General features: G+C 51.7%; 1 protein-coding gene across 1 annotated transcript in view; it reads right to left on the bottom strand.

Annotated features, from left to right (window-relative positions):
- Positions 1-14268, bottom strand: part of LOC123786598 (myelin transcription factor 1-like protein) — a 307765-nt gene that overhangs the window by 74270 nt on the left and 219227 nt on the right. The window contains exons 5-7 of the mRNA XM_087863207.1: positions 2110-2164; positions 1906-1939; positions 1610-1672 (exon numbers count right to left, since the gene is read on the bottom strand). Coding sequence (XP_087719333.1) covers positions 1610-1672; positions 1906-1939; positions 2110-2164 — 152 coding nt within the window. The remainder of the gene's footprint in view (positions 1-1609; positions 1673-1905; positions 1940-2109; positions 2165-14268) is intronic.

Here is a 14268-nt window from a genome sequence, read left to right as displayed (position 1 = left end):
GTTTACACGGGATGGAGATCTCACAGGGAGACCTCGCGGGGACACGAGTGTCCACAGCTGGACGAGATGCACCTTGGGTAAGAATGTGCTCCAAGTGATTCTTTGGAAACTTCATAGTTTTTCCTGAAAATCTGTGATTATCAAATTACATCTAACAGACATCTAATCCGAACTTTTTAGCCAAATGTAATCATTTCTTTTAGTGACAGGATGATAAAGTTTAACCATTGATGAATCAAGAGATGATTAAGGGAAAGACTTGATTTCATTCATGGTCCGCCAACTTGTTTTTCATTGAAAATATAAGCAATGTGGTTTTAAAAACTCTTAGATTAAGAATTAACATACATATACCTTTATAAAATAACAGAAATACTTGAAAGAAACCAATTATTTAACTTACGTGTCTGGTAATTTACTATAATATACAAGAGCAATAGTAATATGATAAGTTAATGTTTTAAATCACAAAATTCTCTCAAAAACACTCCTTTAGTATGTAACAGAAGTCTGACAACCATTTCATCATGGAGGCTCATTAAAAATTCCCTGTCTCCTCAAATGCTACCGTGGGGACTTGGGGAGTAATTTGTAATTTTTCCCTTGATTTTACTGAAGGACAATCAAAATAATTGCTTGATTTCACCCATAAATTAATGTTCAGCTGAAAAGGAAATAAAACGTCAGGCAGTGAAAGAAGGTCACCCCGAGGTGCGGCCGGCCCACCTGCTCGAGCATCTGAGCTTTCATCATGTGGGCTTGGTTCTTGATGGCTCGTTAGGATGAACAACCTTAGTCCTAGCAGCCTAATTTGTGAAAAATTAGCTGAAAATTTACCATAGAGCCTGTAAATATCTCTAACTCCTCATAACCAACATCTTCCATTAAAAGGTATAGCTGCATTAATATCCCAGGAAGAAATTCCTTATGGAAAAGTGAATCTAAAGACCGATCTTTTCATGACTCTCAGCCCTGAGGTGCATGTGATATAATTCTGCTGTGATGCACTTTTAGTGGTAATTACCTAGCTACCTGATCTCGTAGATGTTCTCCACACCCACCTCTGTTTTGGACCTAAACCCCAGAATTTACAGGAATGATATAATCATTTAAGCCCTGAAGTCTCATTAGTGTGATCTGTCCTGGACATTAATCTCCTGCCAGAACCTCCCCCTGCAGCTGCCTGGGTGCCCGCTTGGGCTTCCTTTCCCAGGAGAAATGGTTGAACTATGGAAGCTGAGTTCCTGCAGGAAGATCAGGAAGGTCATACTCTCATTTATCCTCCGTGCTTACCACCACCCTGCAGCTACCAGAATGAGCAAATGGGCAAGGACAAACAGGCCATCTCAGTGAGGCAGAGGGAGGTTCTTAGCATGCCCCTGTGTATGTGGGAAAATGAGTTTAAGGCTGGTCTTAATTTGTGTTGTCTTATGTGTTATCATAAATTCTGCCTGGAGACCCTGTACATGAAACCAAAGGCTGAGTTTACATCAGAGGAGGAAAAGACAACACTATTTTCCAAGAACACCCCCCACTCATTGTCACCCCTTGGTGTGGGTCCCTAGGCAAGCCACTGTACACAGTACATTGTGAAAAAGGGGGTCGTTACCTTCTGTGTCTTGCATATTTGCCACTGACGTGACCACTGCCGTCACAGCCAGGCGTGGGGCAGCTGCAAAGGGAGAGAGGTAATTACACGGCGGCTCTGGCAGGGGAGACCGAGCGCTTTGGGAGCATCGCGAGGGAGGGTACACAGACGGGGGGGGACAATTAGGGGTACTTTTTATTAGCAGGTCTTCCATCAGAACAGCAGGGCAGGAGCAAGCAGGAGTGCAGTCTGCCCATTAAAAGGCATGGATTTTCTAAATTGCTAATGGGGATACATTTTGCCCACAGAGCACTAACCTGAAGAGCTCTTGTATGGCTGGTTCCACGGGAACTGCAGAGAGATGGAAACAGACAGAAATTTATCACACATCCCCTCTCCCACAGAAAGCTATCGAGAGGGCAGTGTCAGAGCAGGGGTTTGAATGAACGGTGCACACAGCTCCACAGGGTGCAGGCGGCCCTGAGCAGGGCTTCCAGGGGCTTGGGGATGCATGGACGTACCTCGAACCCCTTTGGACCGTGTACGATGACGCTTCTCCTCGGCGTCCACCTCCATCTGTGGATAGATGAGCAGGCGGTCAGTGAGCGGCTCCTGCTCGCGAGGGCCTGCGGCATATGCAGCCAAGCCCTGGGATTTCAGTGGTTATGGGGGGGCCCTCTATGAGAGATGCGTGGGGAGGAAAGCATCAGGCAATCTAACCGTGTTACTTAAAAAAAAACAAAGCAGACCTCGACCTTGCAAGGAACGCTTCATCAGGAGGCCCCGCCCTCAGTAACGGGGGACTTTGATGAAGGCTCAGGGGCAGACTGTTTACCCTTTTCAAAGGTGGATAGGGGTCTATCTGGGTTAATTCTGAGCTGCCTAATTTGTACCAAGAACATAAGAGATAGACATTACATGTGCAAGAAGCTACATACATGTAGTCTGGAACTGAAGGTGTAATCCGATCACACCATCAAGAGAAGAGGAGGCGGGTGCAGCAGTAGGATGCGTTTAATGTGGGGGCTGACTCTGTCATTTAGTTTCGGATACAGTCGCCGCCCGCTTTGCTCTAAGTTGTTAGGGTGCGTCCCAGGGACACAGGCCCTGTGCTCATAGTAACGGACACATCTCACCCTTTGGAGATTACAAAGCATTTTCTGCATTATCACAACAATTTTGTAAGAAAGGTATCTTTATTACATCTATTTTATAGATGTGACTTGTCCAAGGTCATCCAAGTAGTTGTTTTGGTTCAGGGCCCTGAAGCCAAGCCACCTGGCTTACGCATCGTCTTCAAGCTAAGGGACCATTGCTGGGCGGGTGAACATAGTGCTCGTGCACTGGCTCACCAGATACTTCCACCCGGACGAGTAACAGACACAGCAAAGCTGCACAGTAGGAGAATTTCACTCAACACAAGAGAGGGGCTGAAGAGAGAAGAGCCGTAAGGATAGATGTACTCCCATCACAAGGACAGGACATCTCACGCCCATCTGTGACGTCCTTGCCCATCCAAGCGACCCCGGGGCAGAAGGCTGGGTACCCCAAAATGTCCTCCACAAGTTAGGATGAGGAGGTCACAATGGGGTGCAGAAGGGCCGTGAGATGGACGGGGCTCCTTCAGACTCACGTGAAGCAGACAGGGCAGATCTGCTCTTACTGCAAGCTGCTCGTAAGCCGTGATCCTCCGTGGAGGCAACACTGAGGCGTCCCTGTACTAAACTGGCAGCCCCTGATGGACGCTTCCTGGCAGCTAACCACCAGATTACTACTGATTAATACTGTGTGCTGAGTCAGGCAGCAGCAAAGGAAAAAATACAGATCATAAAAAAATACAGCTCATTTAATGAGCTTAATATCTTTTAATGGGAGATGTGTGTGCAGACCTAGGATTGTGCCAGATTCGATAAGATAGGAATTTGAGAAAAGGAGGAGCCAGTGTGAGATGGGTGACTGAGGAAAGACTTCATCAGGAAAGCTGTGGGATTTCAGAATCGTCTGTTGACAAAAGAAAGGTTGTATTTTACCTTGTGTGGAGACCCAGGAAACTGAGCTGTTGCATGAACGAGTGAGGGGACCTTTTTTATGGGAAGCAGGCAGGTCAGGGAGGTGGCACAAGCAAGAAGAGACAGACTTGATGTGCAGTGGGGGGCTCAGGCCATGGGGAGAGTAGGGACGGCGTGCTCTGAGGGCCTGGCAGACCCGGGAGGGGCCTGTTGACCCAGCAGATGTCCCCGAGCATGGGGGCTGGGGATGTGCCTCACAAGTGTATTTTAGAAAAACTAATTTCGCGGCAGTTGGAGGGCATGTGCGGGGAGCAGGAGCGGGTGGGGAGGGGAGGCAGAGCCAGCCAGCCCTCTGAGAAGGAGCCCTGTGCCGGCCTCCGTGCAGGGGGCAGCTCACTCCAGGAATGCAGGTCCAGGGAAGAGGCACGGAGGAAGAACTTAGAAACCTTTTAAGGAAAACAAGCACGACGCAGCGGCCTGGTCACCTGCCCCTCCTCTGCTGTTCGGCACAGCCAGGCTTGGGGGCTGGAATCCCAGAGGGCAGCGCGCTTGTGGATTTGCAGAATAAGTCCCCAGCACCTCTGGGGAACACGTCGATGCTACAAAATCACGTCACATGGGAAAATTTTCCAAACACTGTAAAATTTTAGCAAAGCAGATCGGGCCCACATGACACGAGGCAAAAGCGAGCTAGCGTTCAGGAAGGTGATGGGGAACACCCTGCGTCACATTCTGTGGAAGCAGCGTGTCTTCTGCCATGCCACGCACCTGTCATAGGACTGGGGATGCAGAGATAATGGGGTGAAATCCTATTCTTTAAGGAATTCAACACTGAGTGCTAACTTGGTGCTGGAGGAGATCACTGGAGAACTGTCCTCACTGGGGCAGGCGGAGCTTGGGAGCGCTGTGTCTAACCCATTCTGGGCGAGAAAGAGGGGCTTGGGGGGGGGAATTTGAGCTGAGTTTTCAAGGTTAATTGCAGGTTTGAAGTTAAAAGCGGGGGAGCACATGTTCCAGGCAGAGGGAAGGGGATGTGCAAAGACCCTGGGGTCTGCAGGCCTGGGGTGCATTTGGGGGGCCCTGAGGAAGGACAGGGCTCAGGGGTTTGCTGGGGCCGTCTTCACAGGGTGCAGGTCACTCAGTCCCTTCCAGGAGCACCATGGGCCGGTCACCCTGCGTGCCCTGTTCCTCGTGCTGCCACAGCCTCTGACGGCAAACCTGCCTTTAGAACCCCACTCCCCTGCCCTCAGCTGTAACTCAGGACAGAACTTGTCACCAGGGGGCTGACGCTACCACTCCTCTGTGGGTCTTAAATTCAAAAACTTGGCCTGATTAGCTAATTGCTCATATGGTTGTATAAAAATTATTTTTTACGTTAATCCATTTTTTACATATAGAAGGACAATCTTATTTCCTTCCAGATACAGTTACTTCTGCCACTAATCACTCATTAAATAAAGAACACTTTTCCCAGCATCCTGCAATACCCTTCCCTGCTGTGTGTTCAATTCCCACCGGAACCCGGTCTGCTGTGGGGCCATTCCAGCCACTCCTGTCCTTGTTGGGTCCAGGCTCGTCCTGCATGAAGTTTCAGGCTCTAGAATGTGCTCTGCTCTCTGTGCGGGTTCCTCGTAATTATAAAACAGTCCGCAGAGCACCCAATGTACAGCAGACACCCAGCAAACGGGGGTTTCCTTTTTCTTTCTCCTTCTGCGAATGAAGCCCAAAACCAAAGAGCTCAAAACGGTTTTAAATTTTGCCTCGACTCACGTGTTCTGATGTGTGCGAATGCCAGCGAGGTTCAGATGAAGCAGAAAGTGTAACATCCACCATCGCCCAGAGTTTGAGGAGCGTTTCCATCTCTGACGTTTATACCTACAAGCGCATGGTCAAAGGCCAACGGACACCACGGGCTCGCCCACACACCTGCTGCTCCGGGGACCTCGGGCCCGCCCGCCACCCCCAAAGCCAGGTTTCTGTTGTCCCATGGCTTTCCGTGGCTTTCCCTCCGCTGGCGGCCACACCTGGCAGCGCCCCGTGAACTGCACTTCAGAGTCTGTTCCTCTGGGGCCAGAGACCGAGAACCCTGCTGTCATGGCTCGCGTGCTGACCCCTTCTCCCCAGTAACTCACATTCGGCAAACACACCCTTCAAGCCTACCTTAGCATGAATGCTTTTACTTTAAAGTCCAGTGCTTATATTTAGAATAAGGAGAGTGTTTTTTAGGAACCATAAATGGTTTTGTACTTAAAGAAAAGTCTCAAATGGAAGACATTTACTTTAGGACCCACAAAAGCTATCAAACTGACGTATTGAAGAGAGAGCGACCTAATTATTTTATGATATCGTAAACTTGACACTTGGAATCAGGACTGAGTTTATAATCTTCCCTCTGTTCGCCCCACAAAGTGCACACTTTCTTCAGGTTGAGCCCTCATGAGGATTACAGAATATCAACTACATCAAACACTCATTCGTTCGTTGAAGTTCCGTCAGCTCTTGGAGGCTGCTTTCCGGCTGCGAGCCCCAGGGAGGGGCGCTGGGAGTCCTGGCTCTGCAGGAGCCTGCTGACCACCACCCTGCGCTCTGCACACCGGCTGCGCCTTCCGGCGGGACCAGGGTGGGAGCGACAGGGCCTCCCGGTGCAGAGCTCGGACTGGACGCAGCTGAGCCCCGAGCTCTTTCCCCCAGAGCTGCCCCTCAATTATTCAGGAAGCAATTACCCATTTTGTCAATTAGCCAGACCCTATCTTTCACCTCCTGCTGTTCAGCATCGGGTCCTTTCACTGCTCATTAGCACCATCAGGACGGGGCTGCGCATGGGCAGGAGCTGAAGTTCATTTACTAAGTGGTGTGGCTCCCAAGCAAGTCTGGGCGAGGAAGAGTGAAGAGAAGCCAGAGCGTCCGGCCAAACCAAGGGCGCAGGTCAAACTGCGTGCCCATGTTTTTTCCCTGCACTCTTAATCCCGAGAACTCTGTCCCCTGGGTCACCGAGGCCTGGCCCTACATGTCCACCCTCTCGCGATGGACACCGCCGCCTCCGTGTCCCCACCCAGACTCAGGGAAGTCTTGGCTCATAAAAACCCTTCTGTCGAGATCGGCAAGAATCTGACCCTGTATGTTCTCACCCTTGGACTGCATTTAGAATGAGTACTATAGCCATTAAGGATCATTTTCCCCCATACGACAAAGTGTTCTGAGTTTTAGTGAAATATATATTGTAGTGAAATGTACCGAAAATATATTAAATTGCAGGATTTCTGCCCACTTACATTAAGTGACAAGACAGTATATTGTTAAGAAGTCGCAAAGTTAGGAGAGGTGGACGGGTCACGTGTCATGGTTTGTGGCTGGTTCAGTGTTAGGTCTCCAACCTCGCAGGATGAAAATGAGGGCAGACGAGGCAGATAAAACACGTGGAAAAGCCGTGGCTTGTCTGCTCCTACTTTTCCTTCCTAACCTTTCTCAGTGACGTCTGGTAACCAGTGAGAACACCCTCAGCAGAAGGAGGCCAGACCCCAGCCCCGCAGCCTCATCACCCCATCGCCTTCCATGTGCGTGCGTGGTGAGCGTAAGTATGGCGCCAGCAGGGGCGCAAGAGAGGAAATGACAAACAGGAATTATGCGGCAAATGAGAAAATGCAGATGCAGCTAGGCCCCCTCTGCCGGGCCCATGGCCCTGAGTGTGGCACGGTGACCCAGAAGGGAGCCCACTTCCGCGGGACCCACGTCACACACTTGTCGCCCGCGGGTGGAACACAGGATGTGATAGAAACGAGCATATCTGAAGTTCATTTGAATGAGAAGATTTGGGGACTAATTATGTTGTGAATTTGTCCGTAAGTTTAAGTAGGTGGCATAACAAAATTCAGAAAGTCATTACAAAAACATGGCTCCGTAAAACCTGACCATCATGGGAATGGAGCAGGGAAGCAGCGTCCTCACTTTATCTGTGGATTCCCTGTCACCACGTCCTAAAAAGGTAAACAGTTCATGCATAATATCAAGTGAAGTGCCATACTGTCCTTGGACTCCTGTCCCCACTAGCGGTTCCCCAGATGGGCGTTCTGAGTGCCAGCAGCTGGCGCGGACATTCAGCTGTGACGTGGGAAACCGTGGAGCCTGGGGGCAAACCAGTGAGTCTACAAGGGCCCGTGTTTTGCTCTGGTCTTGAGAGAACTCTGGGACACTCCTCACTACCACGCGCTGGGCACACCCCAGCCACGGAGGAGGACGCGGCTTGAGTGCTATGGGGGGAGGAGCCATGTTTTCAAAAGAAAAAGTATAGATTTGTGGCCTGACAAATAACACTCATGCCGTCTCCTTGAAGAACAAAGCAGTCTGGGAGGCAAGGCTTTAAAGCCAAATTACTGGAACTTCTGGGACATCTGGGGACTTTTCTGGCACACGGAGATGGGACCGCTAAAATGGGAACAGCCTTGTTAATGTGGGATGCGTGCTTGCTCTCAGGGCTCACAACTGTCACACTGGGGTGACACACGGGTCCAGTATTATCAGGGAACCCTGGAAGGAAGTCCTCCTAGGCAGCACAGGCCAAACCCTCAATCCACTTCTGCACCTAGTTTGGGACTTAACACTTAAAAAATAATGCAACAGGGGCGCCTGGGTGGCACAGTCTTTGACTGTCCAACTCTTGATCTTGGCTCAGGCTCTGATCTCAGGGTCCTGACCATGCTCAGCGGGGAGTCTGCTTGAGATCGGCTCTCCCTTGCCCTCTGCCCCTCTCCCGCTCTTGCTTGTTCTCTCTTCTCTAAAACAAATGAATCTTTAAAAATAATAAAAAATAAAAGTAATGCAACAATCCTAAGCATCATCCTAAGAAACTAACAATCATTGCACTGACGGCTGGCAATAAAAATGTTCCATAACAGGAGCCCTTGTGGGGAAATGTGTCATTCTAACACAGTAATTTTGCCAGGGATGTTGTGAATTAAGGTGTCTGCACCAGAGGGCTCAGTGCTGACCCCTGAGCCTCGTGGATGAACCTCATCTCTTCACTCCAAGACCTGCCCATGTGTTGGGGGGATAGGGTTCAGCTTGACAGAGGCGAGAGAACAGCCTAATGGAGTTCACTCCACCCCCAGCCCTCCAAAAGCAAAGAAGATTGGCAAGAAAGAGCAGATTGTATCTTGAGGCACGCGGACACGTGGCAGAAAGGTTCACAGGCTTACAGCAGGCAGCTGTGTATTTTGGTAAAAGGAGTGGATTAATGAATGAAAGAGGAATTACAGGGAGCTAATGCTTTGCTTGGCCAGTTCCGTTGCTTAATTACCATTTATTAATAATTTGATTATAATTTTAAAACTTCTGTAATACAAATAAAGTGCTGAGCAGAGAAATATCTGCCCCCCCGCAGGCAGGAGACGCCTCTGCTTCTCTGCAAGCATGCGGGGTGTGGGGGGTGGCGCCACACCCACGGGAGGTCTGTGTGCACGCTCACTGCACTGCACGCGGGGGTGGCGCCATGTCCACGGGAGGTCTGTGTGCACGCTCACTGGACTTCTTATCGGCAAGAAGCTGAAAGCTCTGGGAAGAATTTTATTTTATTTTTTAAGATTTTATCTATTTCTTTTCAGAGAGAGAGACAGCCAGTGAGAGAGGGAACACAGGCAGGGGGAGTGGGAGAGGGAGAAGCAGGCTCCCAGTGGAGCAGGGAGCCCGACGTGGGGCTCAATCCCAGGACCCTGGGATCATGACCTGAGCCGAAGGCAGACACGTAACGACTGAGACACCCAGGTGCCCCTCTGGGAAGACTTTTACAACCTCTGAGGGTGGGAGGTCGGCTTGTCAGGAGCCCTGGGTGTCCTTGGCCCCAGGATGCTTCCTCACAACCACGTGGGGACCGGGAGGCCTAGTGGAGCATTTGAAACAAACCCAAATTTCAAAGGCTTCAAGGTGATTCCAGGGAGATAAAGGCAGTGGCTTTTAACAAAATAACTCCTGTTTGATTTCACTCATATTTGGGTGACCTGGCAATTTTATATCCATAAAAAATCTGCTTCTCAGTTTATATCGTGTATGAAAACGGTGTTGAGGCCTGACAGCCCCGAGGGGTGGTACAGAGGGGCAGAGTGGGCAGAGGGAGTCTGCTGTGCGGAGCGCGTCTTGGCCCGCGGGCCGTGGGTGCTGGGGGCCCCAGGGAGAGTGGGAGCTGCCACCCAGCTCTGCGAGCTCACAGTCCAAGCTAACGGCCCATAGCCAAAGCTTTTTTCATATTTCACTGTTGTGTTTACAGTCACAGCCTGGTCTTTACTTTCAAGTACGGAATAGCCGAGCGGGGAGGGTGCCTCTTTCCAGAACATTAGCTGAAATGTCAAATCAGGTGCCCTCCAAATACCGAACTATTTTTTGGTAAAGTAACTATTGCTCTTTTGGCCCCAAATGAAGAAGTAAGACTAGAAACCCGCACCTGAGTTGAAGACAGGATTTGCGGAATTTGAGCGTGTTTCTGATTATTGCTGTGTCACTTTATCCTGCCATCAGGTTCTGGAAGGAAAACACTAAAAGTCAGGTTTCAGGGAGGGGTTCATGAGTCTCATGGCCTGAAAGTCAGTATCTGGCCCCAGAACTGTTCTGCTACGCTCTCAGTGCTTAACACATCGAGCTAATAGCTAAAAACCTGGAGACTTTATATCCAAATCTGGATTTCTGATTTTTCTGGGAAAAAAGGAGGATCTGGAGACACTGCACAGCTGGCTAGAGAGGCAGCGTTCCCACACAGCAGCCACCACCGCCTGACAGCCTCTTTCAGCCCGTCCCCTGCTATGACATGGCCCACCATCGGGCATGTGCCGGTTCTATCTGCTGCAGCAGCTCCACTCTGCAGGGCTGGGTGGGGTGTGTGCCCTGGGCGTGTGCTGCCCAGCTCTCCTGCTCCTGCCCGGCACCCTCTGCCCTCGAGGATACCTGAGTTCGAAGAAGCAAGGTAGAGCATCTCAGTCCCAGGGCCTGGAAGAGTCATGGACGTGGTGGGATCTCATGGAATTCCAGAGAGTGCCCTTGCCATCCTGGCTCTCAAGACCGGGCCATGGGCAGAGCCTCCCGTGGGCCTTGGAGGGGGCCGGTGGCTGCCTGTGGCTGCTGAGCCTTACCCTGCACCAGCTTCTCCAGCAGCCAGCTGGGTCTCAGGCCCAGGAAATTTTGCTCCATGTTTAATAATTCAATTTTCTCTCCATCCCTCTTCTTGGAGTCATTTTTCTTTAATTTCCCCTTTTTTTCCCGCAAGTTACTACTAACAAGTGTGCAGAGACTTGGTGGTAGCCTTCAAAGGAATCACAACCTGTCTTTGCATGCTTGTTTCGGCTTCTGTCCTCCCCTCCAGACCCTGGCGCCACCTGGGCCTCCCAGTGCCGACACACGGCAGGGCCTGAACTGGGCAGGTGGGTCGGGAGGGTACATGTGGCAGTGAGGGCTTCCGAACGTCTGTGGGTCTGCCTCTCCTGCCGCAAATAGGGAGTGCAGTCCCTGAAGCCTGCCGGCTGCCCGGATGGAAGCACTGGCCACGTCAGGGCCTTCTGTGTCAGCAGTGGTTCCCCGCTCGTCTCCATGGACATGAGTCTCAGAGGCAGGTGTGACAGCCAGCTCCACATTTACTAACTGTGAGAGGCCGGGCAGAGTCCCGTCTGTGGATTGTGGTTCTCTCCTCTGTGAAGCTCCCTGAGCAGCCAAGAGGCTCGAATGAAATGATTCCATGGAGAACCAGGCACGGTGCCAGGTGCTCGAAAAAGGTTTCCTTCCTCCATTTTCCAGGTGTGGTGCATTTCCCCAAAGGCGTGGAGAGCAAGGATGCTCATGACATCCAAGTTCTGGGCACACACGTCGCTTGTGATGCAGGGTGGGTGTTGTGCTCTCTGTTTGCAATCACCTTTCCTAACAGCAACACTTTCGCAGCCTCCGAGTATCAGGACCAGTGCAACGGTGCACAGCTCCGGAGTAGTCTCCATAACGATTTCCAGGGCCACGAGCTCCGTCATATTTACAAAACCTAAAAAGTGTGTGTGTGCGTGTGTGTGTGTGTAGGACTCTCGATGATCTCCCCCAATCCAGCTCACCGTTTTCAACAGGGCTTGAGACCCCTCTAGTTCCTAGACAAGGCAGGAGAACAGCTGAAAGTGTCTTCTGAGAAGCTGGGAAATGGTGTATCCCACACCAGCCTGGCTCTCTGGGCTCCCAGGGCTCTAGGAGAGGTGGGCAGGGGAGACCCGGCCCGTCAGGACACTGCAGGTGACCTGGGACGAGAATGAGCAATATCCATCCTCGTACTCCTTTGCCCCTTGTGCGGCATGTGGCCCAGAATGGTTGCTTGATAACTACTGGCCACGTTGTGCTAAATAGAGATATCACAGTTCCCTTAAAAGTCAGGTGAATGTTGGCCAAACCTTCTTGGAAATATGGAAGGAAGTTCTACAGATCAAAGAAAAGGAGTAAAAAAAAAAGGGGGGGAAACACTTTCTAGAAGGGAATATCCCTACAAGGGAAAGGGCTGTTCACAAAAGTTAAGTAGGGAATGCATTTTCAAAAAGATAGGTGGGGGGTCATTTTAGTGACTTGTAGTTGGTGCTTCTTCAGACAAGGACGATCTGAAATGAAAACCATCAATCTCAGCCTGGGGGGCGCCTATCACGTCAGTTTCCCGGCGGGTCGCAGCCGGTCGAGGGGAAGTACCAGGGCCCCTCCGGGCCTGTCCCCTCCTGTCCCGTCGCTGCTGCAGGCTGTAGAGAAGGCGAGCCCTGTTGCAGGAGCTCACGGTGGCCTCCTCACGACACACGGTAGTGCCCCTCACTCCTGTATGGCGGCTGTTTCAGACTCACAAACTTCTTACAGACCAGCCGGTGGTTTTTGAGAGCAAGAGCTTTATTTCCTGGGTCCTCTCCGTACCTGCCGTTTCTTGTAAATAAAAGACCCTTCAATAATTGGCAAATTGCTGGGAAGACAGACACACAAACAAAAGCCTGTAATACAAGACCAAGCACCAAAATGCAAACACTACCATGTGGTGTTAAGGTTGTGGGCAGGCTTGGGCCCTGGGGCTCACCCGTGCTGGGGCTCACCCCTGCCCTGGAGCCTTCCTTCACCTTCTGCAGCTGCACGACCTGGGACACGGCGTTAACCCAGGTGGATCCCCAGTCTCTGTAACTGTGTGGGGCATAGCACCCACGTGGGTCCTGGGGACGTTGGGAAATCGAAGGAGAAAATGGCTTTTCCAGTGTTGTGGGAAAACTCATTCTACGTAACCGAAGAGCATTAGTGTGAAGGGCCAGGTGTCGTCCGGTCTGCCAAGCCTGCCGTGCTTGGTTCAGATCAAGTCCAGGCTGCATCTCAGGGTCGCCGTGTTCCTTCCACATGCTGCTCAGGGTCTGGGTGGGGAAGAGCAGCAGCTCCATGGAGGGACTGCATGGCTGCCATAGACCTAGCCAGCCTGGTCCTCCTGTCAGGAGGCCCACATTGCCACCGCTCATGCCTGCCTGGTGTCTGCCTCTGATCTGACCCCTGGGCAGCCAGCCTCCTGGAAAGAAGTCTGCCTTCAAGACCCTTCTGGCAGCTCCCACATCCTGACCGTAGGCCGGTGCTGTGCCACACGCGCTCTGTGTGTCCTGTGGCTCCTGCCTGTAGCGGCCGGCATGGCTGGTGGATGGCAAAGGCCAGGACTCACAGAGGCTCAGAGAGCCAGGCCAATGTCAGCTGTCCAGGACAGACACCAGGGCTGGGATTCAGGCCCGTTCCCAGCCCTGGGCCACACTGTCAATGACATTGCCTCCCACCATCCCCTGTGTTGGAGATCACGTCCCTAGGAGACAACTCCTGGGGGCTTGTCCTGTACCGCACCCTTTCTAGAATGTTCCGTCTGCTCCTCTCACTTGGCTGTTCTGCTTTCCGTTCAGTCCGGGCCCCCTCTGCCCTTTGACTCTGTTGACCTTTAGCAATTATCACCTCTCTCCTTCCTTTGCCACCAAACTGTGCTAACAGAGACCTTTCAGGCATGTGCACCCTACTGGGTGACACACTGGAGGTCACCAGTGACCGTGTCCTAGAGCCCCAATGTCTCACCGATTCTCATCCCTCAGAAAACACTGAATGCTGTTGCTTGCTTCCCCCCAGCCGTGGTCTCCGAACTGCCTGGCTCCCACAGGGCTCTGTCCCCGGGCCACACCCCTGAGCACACCTGCCAGGCACTCCCACCAGAGTGTCTGATTGCAGCCTCAGGGAAGCCTGGACTGCACGTGCAGCGGCCTCCACCGCACCGCCATTCACAGCAGATCCATCTGAGAGCTGCATTAGTCTCTCCTTCCCACACAGGGTTCCCGAGCCGCCACGTCCCTCCTCCTAGCCGCTCTCCACCTCAGCGTTGCGTGGGGCTCTCTAGCAGTCATTGGCAGGTCTGCCTGAAAGTACATTTTCCTTGCTGTGTGGCAAGCTCTTGAGAGGAGGGACCTTGTCACATCCCGGGATCAGTCTCCGCTGTGATCTACTGAATAAATGACGTGATGGTCCCTTCGGTTGGAAAACTTAAAATCACATTTGACTTTCGTCTTTTCTCTGTTCCTCTGTCACATCATTCATCATGTTCTGGTCTTCACCGCCATGCCTTTCCACCGTCTGGGTGTGGCGCGAGTTCAAACCCTGGCTGTTTGGGCTGAGTCACGGGGATGA

The sequence above is a fragment of the Ursus americanus genome, chromosome 7 (genome assembly GCF_024610735.1).
Source record: "Ursus americanus isolate L20-20 chromosome 7, mUrsAme1.1.p, whole genome shotgun sequence".
NCBI lineage: Eukaryota > Metazoa > Chordata > Mammalia > Carnivora > Ursidae > Ursus > Ursus americanus.
The sequence above is the reverse complement of the archived record's forward strand: the minus strand, read 5'-3'. Positions and strand labels throughout refer to the sequence as shown.